The following is a 21343-nucleotide window of genomic DNA, read 5'->3' on the forward strand; positions in this document are numbered from 1 at the left end:
GGGCATACTCTAACATATTGCACTTGGACACTTGCACATATAAAAACGTGTGTTAGAATCATAACTCATAAATAACAAGTACTTTAAAGAAACCCTAGCCACAGGTTTCATTTTTCTCTCCTTTTGTGAATACGATTAATCCAGTAAAGAAGCCTTAATAGCCTTTTCCTTGGATTGCCTTTTACATGTTCATGCTTTGTATGAATACTAAAGTGCCACCTCTTGAAGGTTGGATAACATTAAGTTTTCAGCCACTTCAAGATTTAAAGGAGCCACCAACATAGGTATAAACCTAAAACACCCTATAAGTATTTTACATTTTCATGAATGTATGTCTAAAACGGATATTCTGATTAGGGTTTTTGGGATTTTTGAAATTTTGAATTCCACTGCGCTGTCAGTTACCAATGCCATGGAAACCCTACACCTAAATCTACTAATCCCTTTGGTGTTTATTATAGTATTGAAACTGTTTTTAGTGCAGGTGGATGCATGCTAAATAATAAACAATCCAATTTACACTCACACATAGTTGAGATGATTATGTGTATAAATGACTAAGTGAAAACTGATTTCAAATTATAAAATTAAGTCGTAGAAGATATTTTCGAATAATTTCAAAATCTCGAGTTTGAGGACAAGTAGATGATGACATGTATATCATATTTATATTTATAATTGTATATTATGTAAATAAATTGATTTGTAATATGTTATAATATTTTTCATCATATAACTATATTATTTCTTTGTTACAAGTAAAAATTATCAATAAAATATTCAGATACTATCTTTGGTTTTAGTAATTAGAAAATAATTTTTATTTAATTTTTTAATTAAAAACAAAAAAAAAAAACCTTTAACAGCTGCCTACAGGTGTGTAGGGCTAAGATGACACAACTCTATATATGTAGGGTCGTGTTATGGGTGTATCTTTTTCTACGAGCTGACTTAACATGACCCTTAGGCCTGGCTTGGCCTAGTGTGGCCCATTTGTTCTTTAATTGCTCTGTTGGATCAACAACCAAAGCATTTCAAGTCCCTGCTTTCTGAGGATCTCCGGAATCCTTCGGCCCTGCATTACAGTAAAAGCAATATTCCAAAGGAAGATTCAAATCATGTCAAGTTTGCCAATAGATAAAAGCAAAGTAATATTACCGAACCAAATAAAAAAGTAACTAACAAGTCTGAATTCCTAAAACTAAAAGACGCAAGCATAATTTCTTAAAACCATAAAACATACAGAACTCTTAGTGATAAATCACATTGGAAGATCCTGACAGTTGATTTCCACAGCTCGTTGCATTCAAATTGGCAAGGCGTACAGGTTAACTGGAACGATTAATTCCTACTACTCAATAGTAATCAATGCGTTAAGTCGAAATTAAATTTCGATTACTTCAGGAAAAGAAAAAAGTTACTAAATGACAACAAAAAATAATAAACAAAAGAGAATAACAGGGTTTGAGAAAATAAGGGAGACCTTTCAGGATCATGAGGAGGAGCCAAGTTATTTTGAACATCTTCGAGTTCTTATACTTTTCCGGACTTTTGTTGAAGACTTTAAGCCATCGATATATAATAATACTCCCCGAAATATAGTTTATAGCTTTTAGATATATACTTCTGATACGACTTCTGGTATATTGTCAAGTGACCGAGTATTTTATTTTTTAATTGATTTTTGTTATACAATAAATAAGCTCTGTCTATACAAAGAAGAAAGGAATATATATATATATATATATATGAAATATATTACAGACTGTGTTGTATAACTATAATACAAAGTGACTTTGCGATTGAGATCAACAATACATATATATATATAATGGATTGTGGCTGTCTGATTAGCACCCACAAGTCTATTTGTTCTCCTGGTGAAAATTCCACAACGATTTTTGCTTCTTGTGGTTTTTGCTAGAGAGGGATCCAACCCTGTTGAGTTTATTGATCAAGGAAATTAGAGCAAATACTTGAGAGAATTAAACAATTTTGATTGGGAGTTGTGTCAACGAACAATGAACAAACCTTGATTAGACCTGTCTCTGTACCACATAGAACTATGTCATTGGCAGTGAGGAGACTTGTTATCTTGCTTCCAGCTGATATTCTCCCCACTTTCTTTTGTGTACCTCTCAACCAAATCTGTAGTCATACATCAAATGTATCAGTATTTTCTCTTTTAGAAATCATATCGATAGATATGATTGATGGACTCAGATTTTTCTATGTGCAAAGCTGGATAAAAGTACCTGCAAAGAGCTTGCTGAGTAGCTGCAATTTAAGTATATGAAGTCTTCCACTACTCCCATATCTAGTATACTTGTTCCTTTTTCAGGAACAACCGATATTTGTGGCTTGCATTGTCTTCTCCAGTCCTGTATTGTTCCTTCAATCAGTGGAAGGTGCTGGAGCAATGTATGTGTGTATGCCTACAGGATAATCTTGAGTTTACCTTAATATTTGAGCCCTCTACAATTGAACTTGCACTATAAAGCCACTCTCTGTATACAACAATTGAATTAATGGACTTGCTTTTCATTCTCCAAATCTTTGCTGGTGGCTTTATTTCTCGCTGCTGGTAGTTTGTCATTGCTAATTCCTGAAAAGATTTTAATGAATCAGATATTTGTGATTTCTTTTGATGCATGAGTTTATGCAAAATATGACCCTTAAGCAAACCTGTATGCTTGAATCTGTGCAGCCGGTATAAATCCTTCCTTGAACAATACTCATGCTTTTCACATTTTTACTCTTGGAGATATCTTTCAGGGCTCTTGACGAGTCAATCTCCTGTAAAAAAATGAAGGAACTTTCTGAAGTTAACTTTTAAAGGGTCATGATAAATTTTTAAGTTATACCTTCATTTGGTGGCGTTGAGTTATTGCAAAAATGGTTTTGCCATAGGTGTCTAACTTTTGAATTGGTTCTTTTGTCGCTATAACTTCAATTAGCTCCAGTTTCCTCTGGACCATTTGCCAAACCTGTAAAATGAAGATGGATTTCAAAATGGACTCTTCAACCAGATGAAGGAAAGAAAATTGTCTTTGTAGATATAGAATTTTATATACCCTGATGGTTTTATCAGCCGATCCACTTAAAAGGCTCTCCCCTGGTTCAAAAAGAGAGAAACAAGTCACTGCCTCTCTATGCACCTTGATGTCCCATACAAGTTTGGCCAATTGCATTCTGATGTCCCACACCTGTTTAATTCACACAAACATCACCATTGTTGTTTTTTAATAACACAGTTCTAGTCATTTTGGATGCTCCAAACATGAACCATATTACTTATTCAGTAAGCCTATATCCACTATAAGCATACCTTAATCGAACCATCTGAGTATCCACTGTAAAGCAGTCCCTTGTAGTAGATAAGAGCAGTTACAGCTCCACTGCGTTTATAGCTTGCTTCCAGAATTGGTGTGTGTACACAAGAGATACGCTGCTCTTACCATTGTAAAGGGTATAGGTAAGAAAGTGAAAGAACAAATGTCACTGACTGTGTATATGCAGATATTCATTATCAGATGAACTACTAACCGATATGTTGGGAAGATAGAAGTTAACAACTTTATGTAATTCCTCTGCCATCCAGGTCACATTTGAAAGTCTTCTCAGTGATTCCCGCACTCCTTCTGAGAAGTTGATTACTTTCTTCATTCCTACAGAAAATGTATCAGAATTCGGGTTGTTGATTCCATACTTGATTGCTACACTACTCATGGTTTTGCAAAGTTCTGCTGTGGCTTATTTATCTCAATGATTAGAAGTACTCATGTTACTTTAGACGCCATTACCTTTACCAGAAGCATAGTTGTAGATGCAGAGACATGCTAGAAGTCGTTCTTCAAGCTCAAATCCAGGATGCAAAAATTGCTGAACTCCACCAAGTAATATTTCACATGCAGAATATCTTAGGCTATTTGGACTTTTTGCAATTTCCAAACCAAGCCATGCAATAGCTGTGAGAGAGTCCCGAGAAACCCTCCTTATCTTACTGTTTAGTCCCTTCTCTAAAGCATGAAAAACAGGTTTCCCAATTTCAATGATGCTTTTGGCAATCTTGCTGCTCCATGCGTCTATTCCTGCATCCTGCAAGTTCAGTGAATTGTCTTCATTCTATAAATACTACTTCAAGTTATCATCAGTGATAGATGTGTATGCCATACTGATTTCTTAAGCTTCTTACCTGCAGGCTTTGATCCAACCAGTCAAAGTTTCTTATCATGTTCCGAAGACAAAAGGAGCTTAAACCTGCCTTTTTCACCAGCCATGCGACTGTGTATGGTTCCCCCATCCAGGAAAAAGTTCCACCAATGTTTGAAAAAATGAAAGTAGATAGAATCTGAGTGGTAGAGCTTTCTTCGGATGACACTGATTGTAGGAGGACCTGCATAGCCTCTTCTCTGAATGCACTTTTAACAGAGGAGTTTTCCTGTACATATTCATTTTTTTTGGTTATGTCAATTTAAGCTAGTAGTTTTGCATTTAATTTGAGATGCATAGAGCAAAATTTTATTCAGTATCAGCTAAATATGATAGAAAACCGTATTGCAGGATGGGGGTCATGAAGAGTATATCTCCTCAAGTGCCCTACCTCACCATTATTTCGCCTTGTGTACTCAATGTGCCTAACTTGGAATGTTGTTAATATAACATGCTAGCCTTAAACTCTTGGTCATCCTTTACAGTGAAAATGATTTTCTAATAATGGAGCATAGCTAGTCTTTGTGTTCTGAACTAAAGAACTCAAAAGAGTACTTTTACAAAACATTAACAAGTCATGGTTTGAATGTCCTTCCCTATAGGTAATGAAAGGTCATGTGTCTAGATGAATTATTGTATATATTCTAGCCTTTCATCAATTTGAAATCATTTCTCTCAGAAAAGCTTTCATAATTTGAAATTTACCAGTATGTCTAACTGAAGCAACAAATTTGCTGCAAAAATTTGGTATTCAGGCTGCAATTTTAGGAGAGAAAGCTTTAATATCTGCAGGATGTTGATGCTTCCTTCTTTATGTATCCGCTGCAACAGGCCTATGGCTGATGATCTGCAATAAAAATTAAATCTGAGGAGGTCATCTTAAGATTGAGATCTTGCTGTTAGCTGCATAATTAAATCTTGCTCCATCTAATGTCCTTAAAAAACAGAATGAATGCATGCTAGACCTTCCCTGTAACATGAATGTAAGTAGATACAAGTTCATGCTAATTTACACGGGGATTTAGAAGTAAGTTTATACACGTCCAATAAAAAGATTTCAAACAAGTGATTGTGACAGTGAAAAATCTGAAGGACTTCATTTTGACAAAGCATATGTTTTATGCATTTTTTGGCATAATTTTCAGATAGTTATAATAGAAATGTGAAATTCTAATTTGAACCATTTTTCTGTACCTTGGCATGCAAAGGATCTCATGAAAAAATTCTAGAGCTACGAGCATGGCACGCTTCTCATTACTTTGAAGGAGGCAGATAAGTGGAGCCACTGGAGTCAACTCAGACAAATATTTCCTACATTGTCCGTCAAACTGCATACATTTTACAAGAACAGTAGCCAATGAGATTAATTCTTCTATGTTCCGCTGTCTTGCAACATCTAGCAGGCCACTGAGGACACGGGGCGAATTTATTGTAGCCAAGTGCATGTTATTAGTAGCATTGTCGAATGCAGTTACCAGTACTTCAATAATCATCAATGATGCAGCTGGAGGTGTCAGGAGACTTGATTCTGGCTCACCCTTACAAATGTTTGATGTGCACACGACCTCCACCAGCATTGGTAAGAGGTCTAGAGTCTTTATTTCTGTAGGAGATGGCTTTATCAAGTAGATAAGGATAGCTGCTTCATGCACATTTCTTTTAAGAGCACTCGCCAAATCTTTTAACTGCAAACCCTTCTTCTTGATGTCTTCTACAACTGATACGTTGGCTGAAATGACAGTTGTTAGTATAGAAACTGATGCCCTTACGACTGTGTCGTCTTCAGAGGTTGAAATGGCTGTCAGTAGCTGTTCCAAAATTGCATCTTTTAACATAGTGTATTTTACTCCTGTTTTGTTCTTCAGCATTTCATAAATGGTTCTGACTTCTACAGCATAATCTTTGTCAAATGCCCTCAATTCTTCTGAGAAACACAATCTTGAAATGGCTTTCTCAATTATTTTCAGCAATTCACTCTTGGAATCCTTTTCCCATTGTGGATAATCTTCGTTGAATTTTTTGCTACCATGTGTTTTCTGGTTTTTCTTTGTCGAACTTCTGTGGCAGTCCATCTGAGTAAGCCTATATTTCTGCAGAGATGTAGATGTTATGCGTTCAAAGTGCTGGACTTTGTGTGGCTCTAAAGTTCTCCGAATTTTACAATCTTCGTCATAGAGAGCGTAACTTGATCTTTGGTCTTCAAAATTGAAAATGGATAGATCTACATCATTTAAAGAACTCAAGAATCTCTTAGAAATATCCTTAGTGATATTGAGTACTTCATTAGAATCTCTGTGCATAGGATGTTGAGGAGCTTTTGTGGAAGTAATTGTTGAGGATTCTAGGCTTGATAAAGAGCTGCAAGTCAGCAGCTTCCTGCGTAAGCCATTGCATTTAAATGTGGAAAAAATCAGAAACTCTCAATATTAGATATCTGCTGTTGGCTTAAGTATTCAACAAGGATAAGTTATAAAGGTGACTGAACCTAACTGATCAAAAGTTCCTGCTTGTGGATTATCTGCAATTATTCTTTCATTTCCAATCAAGGGGACCACCGGATTTTCCTAATCACAAAGAGATGAATGAGAAATGTGAAACAACAAACTAGTAAGTAAATTGACGTTATCTTGTAATGTACAAAATCATTACCATATAGTAACATATATTAAACAAGTACCTCAAAGTCACTTTCATTGTCAAAACCAGTGGTGCATGAATCGACTGAACTCGACACATCTGATAGGGATTCTTGCAGCATATCCTGGAGGCATTTGATGGTTGAATTTCTTCTCATTTCTGCAGTTTGAAGTGGTAACCTTGGAACTTTATTTAAACATTTTGGAGCTTCACAGTAATCTTGAATTTCTAGAACTTCTCTGCTTCCCATAGGTTCAAATGTCATGCCATCACTTACATTTTCTTGAGGATCAAGTGGATGCACCTTTGCATACTGCATTAATATCAAAGCATATCACAAGAAAATTAAATTTGTAAATTCATACTGTATTTTATCCCAAGTGTTGTAATATATTAATCTTAAAACAGATTTAGAACTGAGAATCCTCATTGGCACAGAACAACTTAGCTGGTTTCAGATACTGATAGTACTAGAGATGAAAGAAAAAAGTAATTCAAAGCATACATTACAGGAAGTTTGCAAAGTGTGTCCATGCTTATTTGCCTTTGAAGATTCTGAATCACTGGATACCTCTTGCCTGTTCATAGATAGTAAATTATAGAGAGATCATGCAGAGGCATTTATAGTTTCTTAATAATTTAACTTGGAGAATTTTGATGAACAAGCAATAAAAGAAGACAAAATAATGAATGGAATTCATGCTAATGTTTCACAGTTAAATAAATAACAGGCTTCAGTTCAGATTTACACAAAATTTTCAGTATATATTAAGATGGGCCTAAAGAAGCACTTACTTGGAATTTTTTGCTTCTGCATGAGGAGATGAAATATCCTTTTGTCCAGAGTGCGCCTGTGGAGCCTCTTTGTACATCAACACCTGATAATACATTAACCAATGTTTGTATCTTTTCGCCATTTGCCTCATGGTTTCAGTGGCATTTTCTTTATCAAAGTCCTCGAGGTAAAAAGATTCGAAGTTCCTCCCAGACATGGTGCCTGAATGAAAAAGACTTCGGCAAAGTTCCGGAGCTAATTCTATTGCTATCAGTCTTGGAAGAACTGATAACGCTTGGAGAAAATTCAGTGCTACCTGCAGTTCATCCTTCTGGAGTTTCTTAATCACAGAGAGGTAGAAGTAAGAGCAACAAACCAAGTAACTGTTTGGAATTCCAGCAGTGACTTCATGTTCATCAAGCAATGCAGGCACCTGAAGCATTGACTCTGAATTATTCAGCTTTAAAGTTTTCTCTTCAGGCCATTTCGCCTGAATTGCAGCTTCAATACAATCTATTCCCCAGTAGAGATTTGATAGAACCGACTGCTCGGAGAATTCAAAAAACTCCTGCTTTTGAATATTTATCTTGGATGTGCATCTCATTTTTATAGAATTCCATCTCTCTACGTTTGTTATGAATTCAAGAATGCATTGATTAATCGAAATGACGAGTACCCTTATGGTTTCAAGGTCTGGTCTCTCATTATCTCTATATGAAACTGATAAAAAAGAACTAGAAAGGGATGCCATGAAGCTGCTAGACTAATTGTTTTCCATCAAGAAGAAAAAGAAGAGAAGTGATATTTGCTCAAGCACATAAGAGAGGAAGAGAGTGATACATGAGTATGGTAAAACAATTTAAGTACTGAACATTTCCCCCGTGACTGTTCCAGCCAAATTCCAAACTTCAGTGCCTTCTCTTTTTCTTCGTTGTAGATACAGACAAAAGAATGGCCGTTGCCTCTATTTGGAGAAGAAATTATAAGAAAGAAATCAGACGTTTTTTACACTCATCTTCACATGCCCTTTGTTTGTTTGTTATTTCCTCCTATTGTAAAATTATATACAATCATTTTCTAAATGCCTTACTGTATTTTCCATTCATGAGACTGGAATCTACTAACATTTATACTTATTTAATGCATTATTTCAAGCTCCAGCTGATCCAGGATGGTCCCCAGGAAAATCTAGCGGAAAGTTCTTTGGAGTAAAATGAAGGTTACTTCTTGTCTTCTTTAATATATTTCTTCACTCTTAGAATATTCTTTTTATCCTCAACAAGTGTACAACAAACTGCGATTTGACTTGACAGAGAGCAAGCCTTCATTATTAAAAAGTACCAGAACCAGACCATCACGTTTTCTTCAGAGCTAATAAATTGCAACTACTGAGATTTTTCATCTTGTAGTTCTGGTAATTCTTTTTTCACAAGTAAGCCAATATTGGATGTGGGTCTGGTCCAGTTTGAGCTAAAATGGCTGCTTTGGTGTAGCCATTCTATATGTTTTTGTTTCGTATGATGAAGGCCAATTATGATAGAATTTGTGAAGTTGTAATGAAAGAGACTCATCTCAGTGCAGCAGCAGAAGAGCCTCTTCTCAATTTGGCTCAGAGGGATAACCTTCACTGACTGAACAGAAATTGAAAACTACAAATCTATCTCATTATCATCTACAAACTTTTCAATCTATAGACACATCCCAACAATACATATCAATAGGGGTGTAGACAGTCCGGTTTAATGCGATTTGAGAACTTTTTCAAACCAAACTAAAAAAAGCGGTTTGAAAATTTTTCAAACCAAATGAATCTAAAAAAATATAGTTTGATCTGGTTTAAATTATGGTTTGAACTATCCTACGATATATGATATGTATCTTATCATACAATACAATATAGATAGAAGTCATACATATCATAAGGTGTATTGAATTAATATGATACAGTAAATATATCCTACAATATGATACATATTACTAATATGAATCAATAATTTTTTTCAGAGAAAATGATGGTGTAGCATGGGTGATTATGAAAAATTTTCAAATGTAAAAGTGTTTGTGATAATTTTCAAAATGATAACGTGTCTATCATAATTTTTTATTATTTTAAAAGACGCATCATACTAGAGATGATAATGGAGAGGGTTGGGGAGGGGATCTCAATCCCTGTCCCCATCTCTGCATGAGATATCAATTCTTGTCCCTATTACAGGGATAACAAAGATTTTCATCTCCTCTCGTGAAGAAAAATCTTTTCTTTGCACCTATGGAAAAAAATCTTGCCCCATACCCTTTAAACACAACATAAATATATTAAATAACAAAATTAAGTAAAATTAAAACCAATCCACTATTTCAAAGTCACAAATATCATATATTAACCGCTTTAATATGTACAACAAAAACCTAAATAAATTTGAAAAACATAAATAATCTAAAACTATAAAGATATGTTGGTATTTTAAGTAAATATATTAATATAAAATGATGGAGGTGAAGATGAGGACAGAGATGGGGAGGGGATAGTACACATGTATCTCCGTCCCTGATCGCAGAGATTTTTTCTGATTCTTATGCTTGTCCCTGTTAAGGTTGAGGCCCCTAAATTTTGGGCAAAATTGTCATATTTACATCATACAATACGATACACAATATATAATATAAAAAAGTATGTTTTTGATATACGGTACGATATACTATTCCACTATTATGGTGTAAACTTTTTAAAGTCAAATATATATATAATTTAATAAAATTAATTGAATTATAATTTTCTAAAATATAATATAAATATGTAAAATAAATATAAAATAAAGATAGAATATATATTTAAAGAAAATGGTAAAATAAATATAAAAAAAAAGATATCCACCAAATTGTTTTCAGTCAAACATAGTTTTATATATATATTTTAAAAATACTGTTTATGATTTTATTTGGTTTGAAAATTATTTAAATTATAATCCAAATTGAAAAAAATAATTTAGAAAATTTTTAATTTAAACCATTTTATCTTATAAATTAAATAAAATTAAACTATAATTTTTAAATTATTTGATTTAGTTGTATGATTTAAATCAAATAATGCTAGACATATCATATCAATAAATTTACAGTATTTAAAGATGAAGCCAAGAAGATGGCCCGGATATGCAGGAAATGGAAATTTGACAAAGAAAATATAATTGAATAGAAACTTGGAATATGCTGGATGGGTTGAGCCAGTGGGTCCGATGGAATGGACTCTTGTCTGTCACGGGCTTCAAAATTGAATGGAGTTTTCAACGTTGGATCAAAGATCACATTCACATGCAGAGCAGAGACTGCAGCATCTTGTGATGAAGAAAAAGACAATCTTGTGATAGCTTCAATGGTAGACTACTTTGTAGAGTCTCTCCTCTCTTACCGTCCAATTGTGGAGAGTCATGGATCATGCGCTTGAACATGACTCACCTACTCCGTCAGCCTCTTCATGGCGTGCACAGCATGGCACCACACTGGCCAGTCTGCCAAAGCTCGTGAGCCAGTCCATTAATTGGGGGGCTTAATGACATCTTTGTTCATTTAATTTGTACTGTCAAGTCTAGTTCTTTTGTTATGTCCATAAGTATTATCAAAACTAGCCTCTAAACTCAAATTTCCTGTTTTTTCAACCATATAGAGTCCTAGACATGGCACGGAGCTATGCTGAGCCGAATTTGGTGCAGCGAATCGGGGTCACGGGTCGTGCTGAGCTATAACTGGCCGAATGAGTTGGCAGGAGGCATGGCCCAAGACTAATAGTCGTGCCTTGAGGGCCTTTAATGGATTAATTTATCACTGTGTATTAATTTTTAAATTATTTTAAATTATTTTTTCACCAATCCAACCTTAACGCCCCCAATATGTTCTGCAAAGCCCTCAGATTTGGCATGACCTACAATTGTCATGTCTTGCCCCAAGGGTCATGCCTAAATTGAGGAGGTTAGGTCATGTTGCAAACTAACCCAGTTAAGACGGAATTCGAATTGAGTTCTTTTCTAACTTTACTTAAATAAACTCAAAACAAGCTTGAATCAAGTAAATTTGATTTCAAGTTCGAGTATACAAGCTAAATATTTTCAAATTCAAGTTTAAGAGATATTCGACTCATTAAATTTGCAAATCTAAAAAAATCTATATGAATCAATAAAAACAACGTTGATTTAATTAATATACATAAAAACATATATCGTTTTAGTTATTATTTGTTTGGCTACAATGTTGAGTCAAGCTCAAACTTCAACTTGGCCAAACATGGTAGCCAAACTCTATCTTGACCCTCCTCAAAAGAATTGAACGCCAACAACTTTAAAATGAATTTGACAAACTTAAGTTCAAGCTCAACTTAACTCAAATTTAACGCTCTGTAACATATCTAATTTGAACTCTAAATAATCTCTCATGCATGCCAAATGATTAAAAAAAAAATATTGTAGCAAGATTCTCATTGACTAAATGGAAAACAAAATGAGGAATCGGGACTCAGCATTCATCAGCATCGAAATATACAATTATACAAGTCAGATTTATGAATTCCTGCTCCATATTTCTCCTCTACACGTCTCTAACTCAATATTTTGAAACTTGTTAGGTTCATCCTCTACGTAATGAAAGCATCTATTCCTGTCGCAGTTTACCAGCTCTATATTTTTAATTCCATTTAAAAAAAAAAGATTCTTCCTTTCTTCCCTTAGCTGCTAAACCTCACAAGGTCATATTCCAAACACACCCATGTCGACTTTCGCCTGTAAATTTCCATGTTCTCTTTCTCTTCATGCTCTCGGCCATTCTTTCTCCTTCTATTCCTCATCAAAATTTCCCATGTGATTATCAACATTACTGCTGCTCGCCAACTGGGCAATTTTCAGGATTCTGATGAAGCTCCAACGCATTTAAACTTCTTTCGTTCTGCACTACGTGGAAGGCAAAGAGTGTTGTCGTGTGCCATTGATCCTGGAGTGTGCCTGGATCGTGAAAAGAATCCATGGGGTGGCTCCATGTGTTGTTTTGGAAAGTTCTGCAAGGATACTTTGAGAGACTCAAGCCACTGCGGAGCTTGTGGAAGAGTTTGTGTTTATGGACTTGTTTGTTGTGATGGAAAATGTGTTGATATTCAAAGTGATCCTCAGCATTGTGGTTCTTGTTTTGAGGAGTGCCCTGGAGAAAATAAATGTGCGTATTCAATGTGTGATTATGGTGGGTAAATATTGATCAATTAATAAAGCTTCTTAAAATCGTTCATTTATGATTTATCTCTTTTATAAATGTGCAATGCCTACAGTGGATGGCTGTTCAGTTTGGTTTCTGTTAATGTTGCTCATTGCTCGCAAGGAATTACAATTAAGTACTTAGTTTCGACTCTAGAGGTTCAAGCTTTCTTGCATATTTTTCTTAGAAATCGTAAGGTTTGAACAGTCCATTTTCATGTTACAAATGGATGTAACAGGTCAAAGAGGCCAAATTATGGCCTCAAAGGAAGTCTAGGTGTAATTAGAGAAGGAATATTTTTAACATCAATGAATGAATTGTTATAAAAAAATAAATTGCCTAAAGCAATTTTTTAAATTGTAAATATTTAAACAATTGCAAAATCCTCATAGATAAGGTGATAAAACATTTTAATGAAATTCATAGGGTTTTGGACAAACTTGATTAAGTCATTTGGTGAAGAGATTGATTTGATGCTGAAAAGGAAAACAGTAAGACAATGCTTAGAGAAAAATTGCTCACATTAATAGCTTTACATTAGTTTATATATTTATACAAATATGAAATCAACAATTCCTATAATAGCTTCCCCTAATATCTCTTAAAATCATTATAATGTCTTCTATAATATCTCCTATAATCATTATAATATATTCTATAATCACAATTACCCAAGAGCGATGATAAACAAAAAGTGAGAAATCAACCGATCTCGCAATGAAACCCAATTATACAAGAAAACCATTGAAGCATTGAAACCAAGCCCGAGGGTTTTGTTTAAGACCATAAATAGCTCATTGTAGACAATAAACACAGTTATATTACTCATGATTAACATAACCTAAAGGTTGTTCCATATAGACCTCTTTAGAGAGAAACCTGTGAAGAAAAGTATTCTTCACATCTAACTGACGAAGCAACCAATTAGACATAGCAATAATAGATAAAATGGTGCAAATAGTGGCAGAGTGAATAATAAGACTAAAGTTATCTTCAAAGTCAAGGTTGTCTACCTAAAAAAAACCATAAGCAACACAACACACCTTATGGCGCTCAATGGAACCATTTAACCTTAATTTGGTTTTAAAAACCTAATGACAATAAACAACATTATGAGAAGAAGGGCAAGGGACCAAAACCCACGTCATGTTGCTTTGAGGGTAGCTATCTCATCATCCATGGCAATAAACCACTCTAGTTGTTTGACAGTTGATTTAAAACCTTTTAGTTCCTTAATAGCAGTCAAAACTTGGAAAATACGAGTAGACAACATCATAGTCATAACATGAAAAGTACGAGGTTTGAAAATACCTACATGTCATCTGGTTTTCATCTAATGACCTGATTGGATGGTGGAATAAAAGGAATATCAATAGTAGGAGCAAGAACTGTAGCAGGGTTCGAAGTAGAGGGTGAAGTAGAAGCCTTATCATCACAAAGAAAGCAAGGCAAAGATGAAGTTGGGATGGAATGTTTCAGACCTTCATTCTTGGAAAAAGAAGAACTACCAACAGACATGATAGGAAACCAAACATCAGATGAAGAACCCATAAGAGTATAACTAGAAACTTAAAAGGAAAAATTGTTTTATAAATTTTAACATGATGTGAGCAATAAAAACGCTTGAAGGTGGAATCATAACACCAATAACCTTTATGCAAAGAGTTGTAATCAAGAAAAACACAAGGTTGTGAACGGGAAGCAAGCTTTTGAACAGTATAGTCACGTAAATAAGGAAAACATAAACAACCAAAAGTTCATAACACACTATAGGATAAAGACTTACCCATAATCTTGTCAAATAAAGATTTGTTTTCGAGGGATGGTGAAGGGAACTAATTGATGAGATGACAAGCTGTGGAAAAAGCTCAAACCCAAAATTCAATAGAGACATTAGCATGAAACAAAAGTGTAAGAATAGTTTATGTTATATGACGATGTTTTCGTTTAACCATACCATTTTGATTTGGTGTGTAAGGATATGAGATACATTGAAGAATACCATAATTAACTAAATGTTTTTGAAAAATATTATTAGTAAATTCAGTCCTACCATCATATTGAAAAGACTTTATCTTTGAATCAAATTAAGTCTCAACTATAGATTGAAATCGAACGAAAATGTTATGAAATTTTGATTTTAATCGTGAATGGTAAAACCAACTATAATGAGTATATTCATCCACAAATACAATATAAGAACGAAATCCCAAATGAAGTGTAACAGGATAAAAGCCTTATAAATCACAATGGATAAGTTTTAAAGGAAATGAACAACTATTATCACAATTTGAAAAAGGTAAACAATGTGATTTTTCCAATTTATAACTAGTACACATAAGAGAATCAATGTTTTTAAAATTATCAGAAAAAAAAAACATAACCATGTTTATTCATTGTCTGTAAAAGATGAAAATTTGGGTAACCTAATCAAGCATAACACACATGTATGGATGCCCAAATTTAATTTTCAATAAGATAATAAATGAAATAAAAGTTTAATGATTATGATCCAAATATATAGTTTGTTCTCATATCGCTTGACTCCCAAAACTGCCTTTATTATTAGATCCTGAATAACAAAACCATGAATAGTAAATTTTACACAACAATTATTATCTTATGTTAAGCGACTAATAGAATTTAGATTCTTTGTAATATTATAAACAAAAAGAACATGATATAATTTAAAGGATTGATAGGGCACAAGCTGGCTAAAAAAACCAGTTTTGGAAATAGTTAAAGAATGAACATTACCAACAAAACCTAATAATTACCATTATATGAAGCATATTTTTCAAGCATCATACTATCATGGGTCATTTGAGTTGTGGCTCTGCTATCAAGATACCACTTAGAGTCACTCAAATCTTGAATGGAATAGAAGGGAAAAGCTTTAGCTACGTTAGCTATAATTTGTTTTGTTTTGTTTTTCTTTTTTCATATAGAGAACCCTAACATTTATGGGCTACATGACCCTCTTTGCTGCAAAGTTAACACAACATTGTAGTATTGGAAGATGCACGTTTCGAGTCATTGGATTGCTGCAAAGACTTTTTGGAGGAGCCATTACTGTGAGAGTTAAAAGAACTGTCCTTTGAGATAGAAGAGATTTGTTAAGCAGTAAAAGCTTTTGCAGGAGAAAATTAATTAGCAATCGATCGAGCAGACAACTTTTGACTTACTTCTTTTGGAATTAATTCAACAAGGCGAGGAAATGAAGTCAGAGACAACATAGTAATAGTAAAATGAGTGAAGTCAGGGCCAAGTGCATAAAGAAATTAGTGCACCTTGTCAGTTTCATCAACTAAACAACCAATTTGGGTAAGTTGTGCACATAGAGCTTTGAAGCTATGAGAGAAATCAACAACATTATGAGTACCACACTATAAAAGTACCATTTCATCTTTAAGCTGAATTTCTCTAGACTTCGAAGAATGAGCAAAAACAACCTCTAGAGCGAGCCAAGCCTCTCTTGTAGTGGTCAATCTAAGAACCTCTTCTATGGCTTTAGGAGCAAGAGATAAATATATCAAACTTAAAATAGACTAATCAACCAAGGGCCATGAGTAATGATAGGATTAGGTAGATCCTTGCTTCTAGAGTCACAAATGGATTTAGCAAGAATCTTAATAAAGCCATCAAGATATCTATCAACTTGTTGACTAATAAATAAATGACTAAATTAATTTCTCCATAACAAAAAGTTTATAAAGGACTCGAGTTTAATAGTGAGCAAATAAGCCATTGTGTTGAGTGGAAGTGTAGAAGTAGTAGAAGAGGATGCCATTGAAAAATTTAAAAAAAAAAATTAGGTTGTGAAGTAAGAGGCTTTGATATCATGAAAAGAAAAGCAGTCATGCAATGCTTTGAGAAATATTGCTCACATTGATAGCTTTACATTATTGTATATATTTATACAAATATGAAATCAACTATTCCTATAATAGCTTACTCTAATATTTCCTAAAATCATTGTAATATATTCTATAATATCTCCTATAATCACTATAATATATTATACAATCACTACTATCCAAAAGTGGCAAGTTATACAAATGAAATAACAATTATACAAATATACAGATAATCTTATCAGATGCAACAAAATTTTTGATCGACTATTGATCTATAAACTGGTCTTCCTTCTAAAAAACACTCATAAGAACACAATACATTTTAGAATAAGGTTGTCTATCACTTCTATATTTTGGAACAATAAAACTATGTATATCCACTTAATATGTGTTATCATGTGATTTGATGATTTTAAATTAAAGATAAAGTAATATTTAATCATATAAAAATGCATACAAGTGTATACCTATTTATATATCTAAAGTGAGTATAGATAGTATTGTTACCATAAACCAGTAAGTTGATAATAAAATTCTTAGTCAACTTGTTGGCATTAAAAAGGTAACCTTTCCTGCAGCTTAGTGAGAAACTCTTATACTTGTGAGCTTTAACATTTCTAGTTATAATCTATAAGGCGTATTATGTCATGAAGTTGGTGACATGAAGAGGTGTTGAGAGACAATTTGATCAAAGACATAACTTAATATCTTTTAGAGATTGGATTCAACATTTGGAGAGAATATATCAAATCTTTCCTTTTGTTATCTATATTATACCTTTGCATTAATTATACTTAAATTTATGAGATTTACTCTATAAAGTCCCTAACTTAGCAATAAAATAAGAGAAAGAACTTCAACTTGCTAAGCAACTTCATGGATTTTTGGATTATTAAAAAAAGTATGTAAAGGCGTAAAGAGCCAAAGAGGGAAAATTATGGCCTCGTGTTCAACATGCACAAAATGCATTCTTAATTCTTCTTAATAAAATTATATTGGGACACTCCATTTTTTTGATAAAATTCCAAAACAAAGGGGCATCAATAGAAAAGTCTTGTAAGTAATTTGTTTTTGTAAACAGGTATTAAAGAAATCCAAAATAATGATCGGTAGAATTATAACAAACCAAAAATCTCATAATTCTTCCACTAAGCCATATAGATTTGTTACTTCTAAAATCCATTCCTTGTGATAATTTTGAATAGCTAAAAATCATTGGCATTATTCGTTATAGAGAGAAATACCATAAAACCAATAAGTTGATAATAGATATAAAGCTTATGTTTGTCTTTGATGAACTATTCCCTCCAGAAGTATTTTCTTCAAGAGAAAAATGCTACTTGGACCATTCAAGCATGCATTCACTTGAAAATAACTTCATACATCAAAATTACCAAAATGCCCTTAAAGACAAACAACTAGAAGTGTATAAAGGATGTCATAAATTATAAACTAAACATCATCCACAATAGTGTGTAAAAAAACATAAATATCATTATGTATATTATCAACAATTCATTCCATCCTCAATTTAATTCATCATTAATTTATAACAACACCAATACCATATGCATTTTGACTCATCTTTCACTCTTTTTGTCATTAATAAAATAAGGGAGGATTAAACCTATCAAAAAGCATATGATTCAAATATCATCATATAATCAACAACAACAAAATATTATCACATATTTACTCAATTGTTCCAACTTTATAATTCAAAAAAAAAAAAAAAAAAAAGACAATTCAACTCAACAAATATTTTCTTATCACAAAAATTTTCAACAAGCACCATTCAAATATTGTCAACAAAAGGCTATTCATTTGCAACTCTCAACTTCATTCTAACACAAATATATTTATTATAATATTCATCATATTCAATAATTTTCAATTCAAGAATAATCCATTCATTCAAGCCATTCTGTGCACCAAATTAACATTAGCAACAAAGCCAATATTGACATAAAGTGTCATTAAAACTAATGTCAATAGACTTTAAAATTTAAACAAATTCATCAAAGTTAAGTGTCATAAAGGTAAAAAATGTTCCTCAAACATGATATGATAATGTCAAGAATTTAAATGCATGATATATGGGAACTATGTCTAAGGTGAAGGCTAATCATTTCTAAACTTGGACTGATGAAAACTAAACTCCCCAAAATTGTGATTCAGTTGGAAAACCTATTATTCCAGTTATTTAGCTCCAACAATTCCACGTTAGCATTGTCTGAATGTATCATTCATGGACCTCAAAGTCTTGTCCATAAGTTTGCATTTGACCTTTGATCCTTTCAAGGCACTGAATGATTTTTATTGACTCATTTGGAGATTCTTCCTCAACCCATTGGTCTCTTCTTACTCGTTTTCCTCTTTTGTTGTAGCGAGCACTTGTTTCAAACATTGATTGAACTTGAGATATAGCAGGTTCTTCTCTTAGTACATCTCCAACTTCTTGTTTTCCTCTCCTTCTCCTAATAACCACCAACCGCGTTCTCCAATTTTTTCAACTAATCTCATTCTAAAGAGACAATCTATATTAATCCAACATGATTAAGAGAATTCTTGAATGAACGCTACATTTTCATCTTCTAAAAGTAAACCCAATTTTAAGGCAATGAAGGTAATTAAATTTCCAAAATCAATAGGCGTACTTGTATTTTGTATACCACTGATTTTCTTGGTCAACCTCTTTGTCAAATCAATCTGTCTACCTTCCATAATAGCCTCTAATAGTACCATATCCAAAACCCCAACATGCCTGTTAGTGTTAGTTCAAACATTTAAAGTATAGGATGATGCTATGTAATATTCTATGGACTAAATTACGTAATTGAGATGATTTTACAATGTGAAAAACAAAAGTGTCTACCCTACCTAACCTATGCCAAGCTGTTGCGAATCATAATCTGGTAGAGTATCTAATAATCCCTCACAATCACATTTTAACCATTCAGCCAAATTTCAAGTGTAATTTCCAAATGCATATTTTGTGACCTAAATTTCATAATATAACATGTGATATTTCTTTTTCTATTTCTAGGAAACTCTAAAGTATTATAAAACTCATAAACTAAATTTTCATACACATTCAAATTTATGAAAAATAATTTGCTCCATTTTCAATTCTAAATAATTCACCAATTTCATTACTCAAACTAACTCATTCAAAATATTCAATACTAAACTTTTGCCAAAAAAAATACCTCTTTGTACTGACCTTTCTGAGCAAGCTCAATGATCTTCATTTTCAGTTTGGATATCGCATGGACCCCTACTAAGCTACGTCTAGCTAGTCTTGAAGGAAGCTTCATTCATGGAGGCATTGTGATATTGGATGAAATTACTTGTTAAAACGCAAGTGTGGGCAACTTATGCAAGAAATTTTGAGTTTTAGTAAGATATTGAGTGAGATGAGAGAAAGTTTAAGAAATAAGGGAGGGTAGGGATGGCAATAGGGAAGGGCAGGGAAGTGATATTGAGTGAGATGAGAGAAAGTTTTAGTAAGTTTAAGGAATAAGGGAGAATTACGAGGATAATAAAGATTCCCTGTCCTCTCCCTACGAAGAAAAATCCTCTCTTTATTCCCATCCCGCAGGGAAAAATCCTCTCTTTGTATTTTCTAAACATAACACAAATATATTAAATAATAAAATTAACTAAAATTAAAACTAATCCACTATTTCAAATGTCATAAATATCACATATTAATCACCTTAATATGTAAAAAAAAAAAAATCTAAAATTATAAGGATATGTTAGTATTTTAAGTAAATATATTAATATAAAGAGGTAGAGACTGGGATGAGGGTAGGGGCGGGGGCGAGCTAAATGTATCCCCATCCCTAACTATTTTCTAATTGTGGAGATATTTTTTGTTCTTGTCTCATTCTTTGTTTCTATTAGAGAATCTCTTTCTGATTAAGACTGAAAACCTTAAATTCGAATTGAAATTGTCATCTCTAAGAGGGGGAGAGCTGTCACTTAGAGCTTGGAAAAGGACTAAGAAGAAGTTGTGCTTATGTATTTTTAAAGAAGAGGGTACATGCATATGATTTGAAAGGGAGCGGTTGCTTGGTTTTAATAAAAATCAGGCGGGCATCTTTGATTTCTTTTAGGGGGCGTTTGGTTTCTGTATTTAAAGATTACCTTGGTAATATATCTTTTATTTCCTTATTTGGTTTATCAGTAATAAAATATTACAGTAATATTTTATTACCAATGTTGACGTGACAGATAATATAGGTGGTAATTTGATGACCATCTTCACCTTAGGTATTTAAAGATTATCAAGGTAATCTTGATTTTATTATAATTATATTATTATTTATTAATTTTTTGAGACAAAAATAAATTTATTTTTAATTAATATGACAAATAATATAAAAAATATTTAAAAATAATTATATTCAAGGGCATTTAAGTAAAATAATTTACTAGTAATCTTTTATTACCTTTAACCAAACATAATAATTATTTATACCTACCAAAATTTATCAAACAAAGTAATAATTTATACCCAGTAATCTTCTAAGTAATCTATCTTCAAGGTAATCTTTCTATTTTTATAATAAAACATTACACAAACCAAACGCCCTCTTAATTGATTTTTTTTAAACAACATATG

At 33.0% G+C, this 21343-nt stretch overlaps 1 protein-coding gene across 1 annotated transcript; it reads right to left on the reverse strand.

Moving 5' to 3' along the window:
• Positions 1–1721: 1721 nt before the first annotated feature.
• LOC123212599 (putative E3 ubiquitin-protein ligase LIN-1) lies at positions 1722–8649 on the reverse strand. Its single transcript, XM_044631778.1, has 17 exons — positions 7645–8649; positions 7355–7427; positions 6890–7162; positions 6703–6776; positions 5407–6588; positions 4918–5059; positions 4196–4441; positions 3804–4098; positions 3547–3668; positions 3329–3448; positions 3075–3206; positions 2865–2987; positions 2686–2796; positions 2459–2605; positions 2256–2381; positions 2032–2148; positions 1722–1938 (listed from the first exon to the last, which is right to left on the reverse strand). Exons 1-17 carry the CDS (start codon positions 8373–8375, stop codon positions 1921–1923), a joined length of 4032 nt encoding a protein of 1343 aa, XP_044487713.1. The 5' UTR covers positions 8376–8649; the 3' UTR covers positions 1722–1920.
• Positions 8650–21343: the final 12694 nt, after the last annotated feature.

This window comes from Mangifera indica, chromosome 3 (genome assembly GCF_011075055.1).
Source record: "Mangifera indica cultivar Alphonso chromosome 3, CATAS_Mindica_2.1, whole genome shotgun sequence".
Lineage (NCBI taxonomy): Eukaryota > Viridiplantae > Streptophyta > Magnoliopsida > Sapindales > Anacardiaceae > Mangifera > Mangifera indica.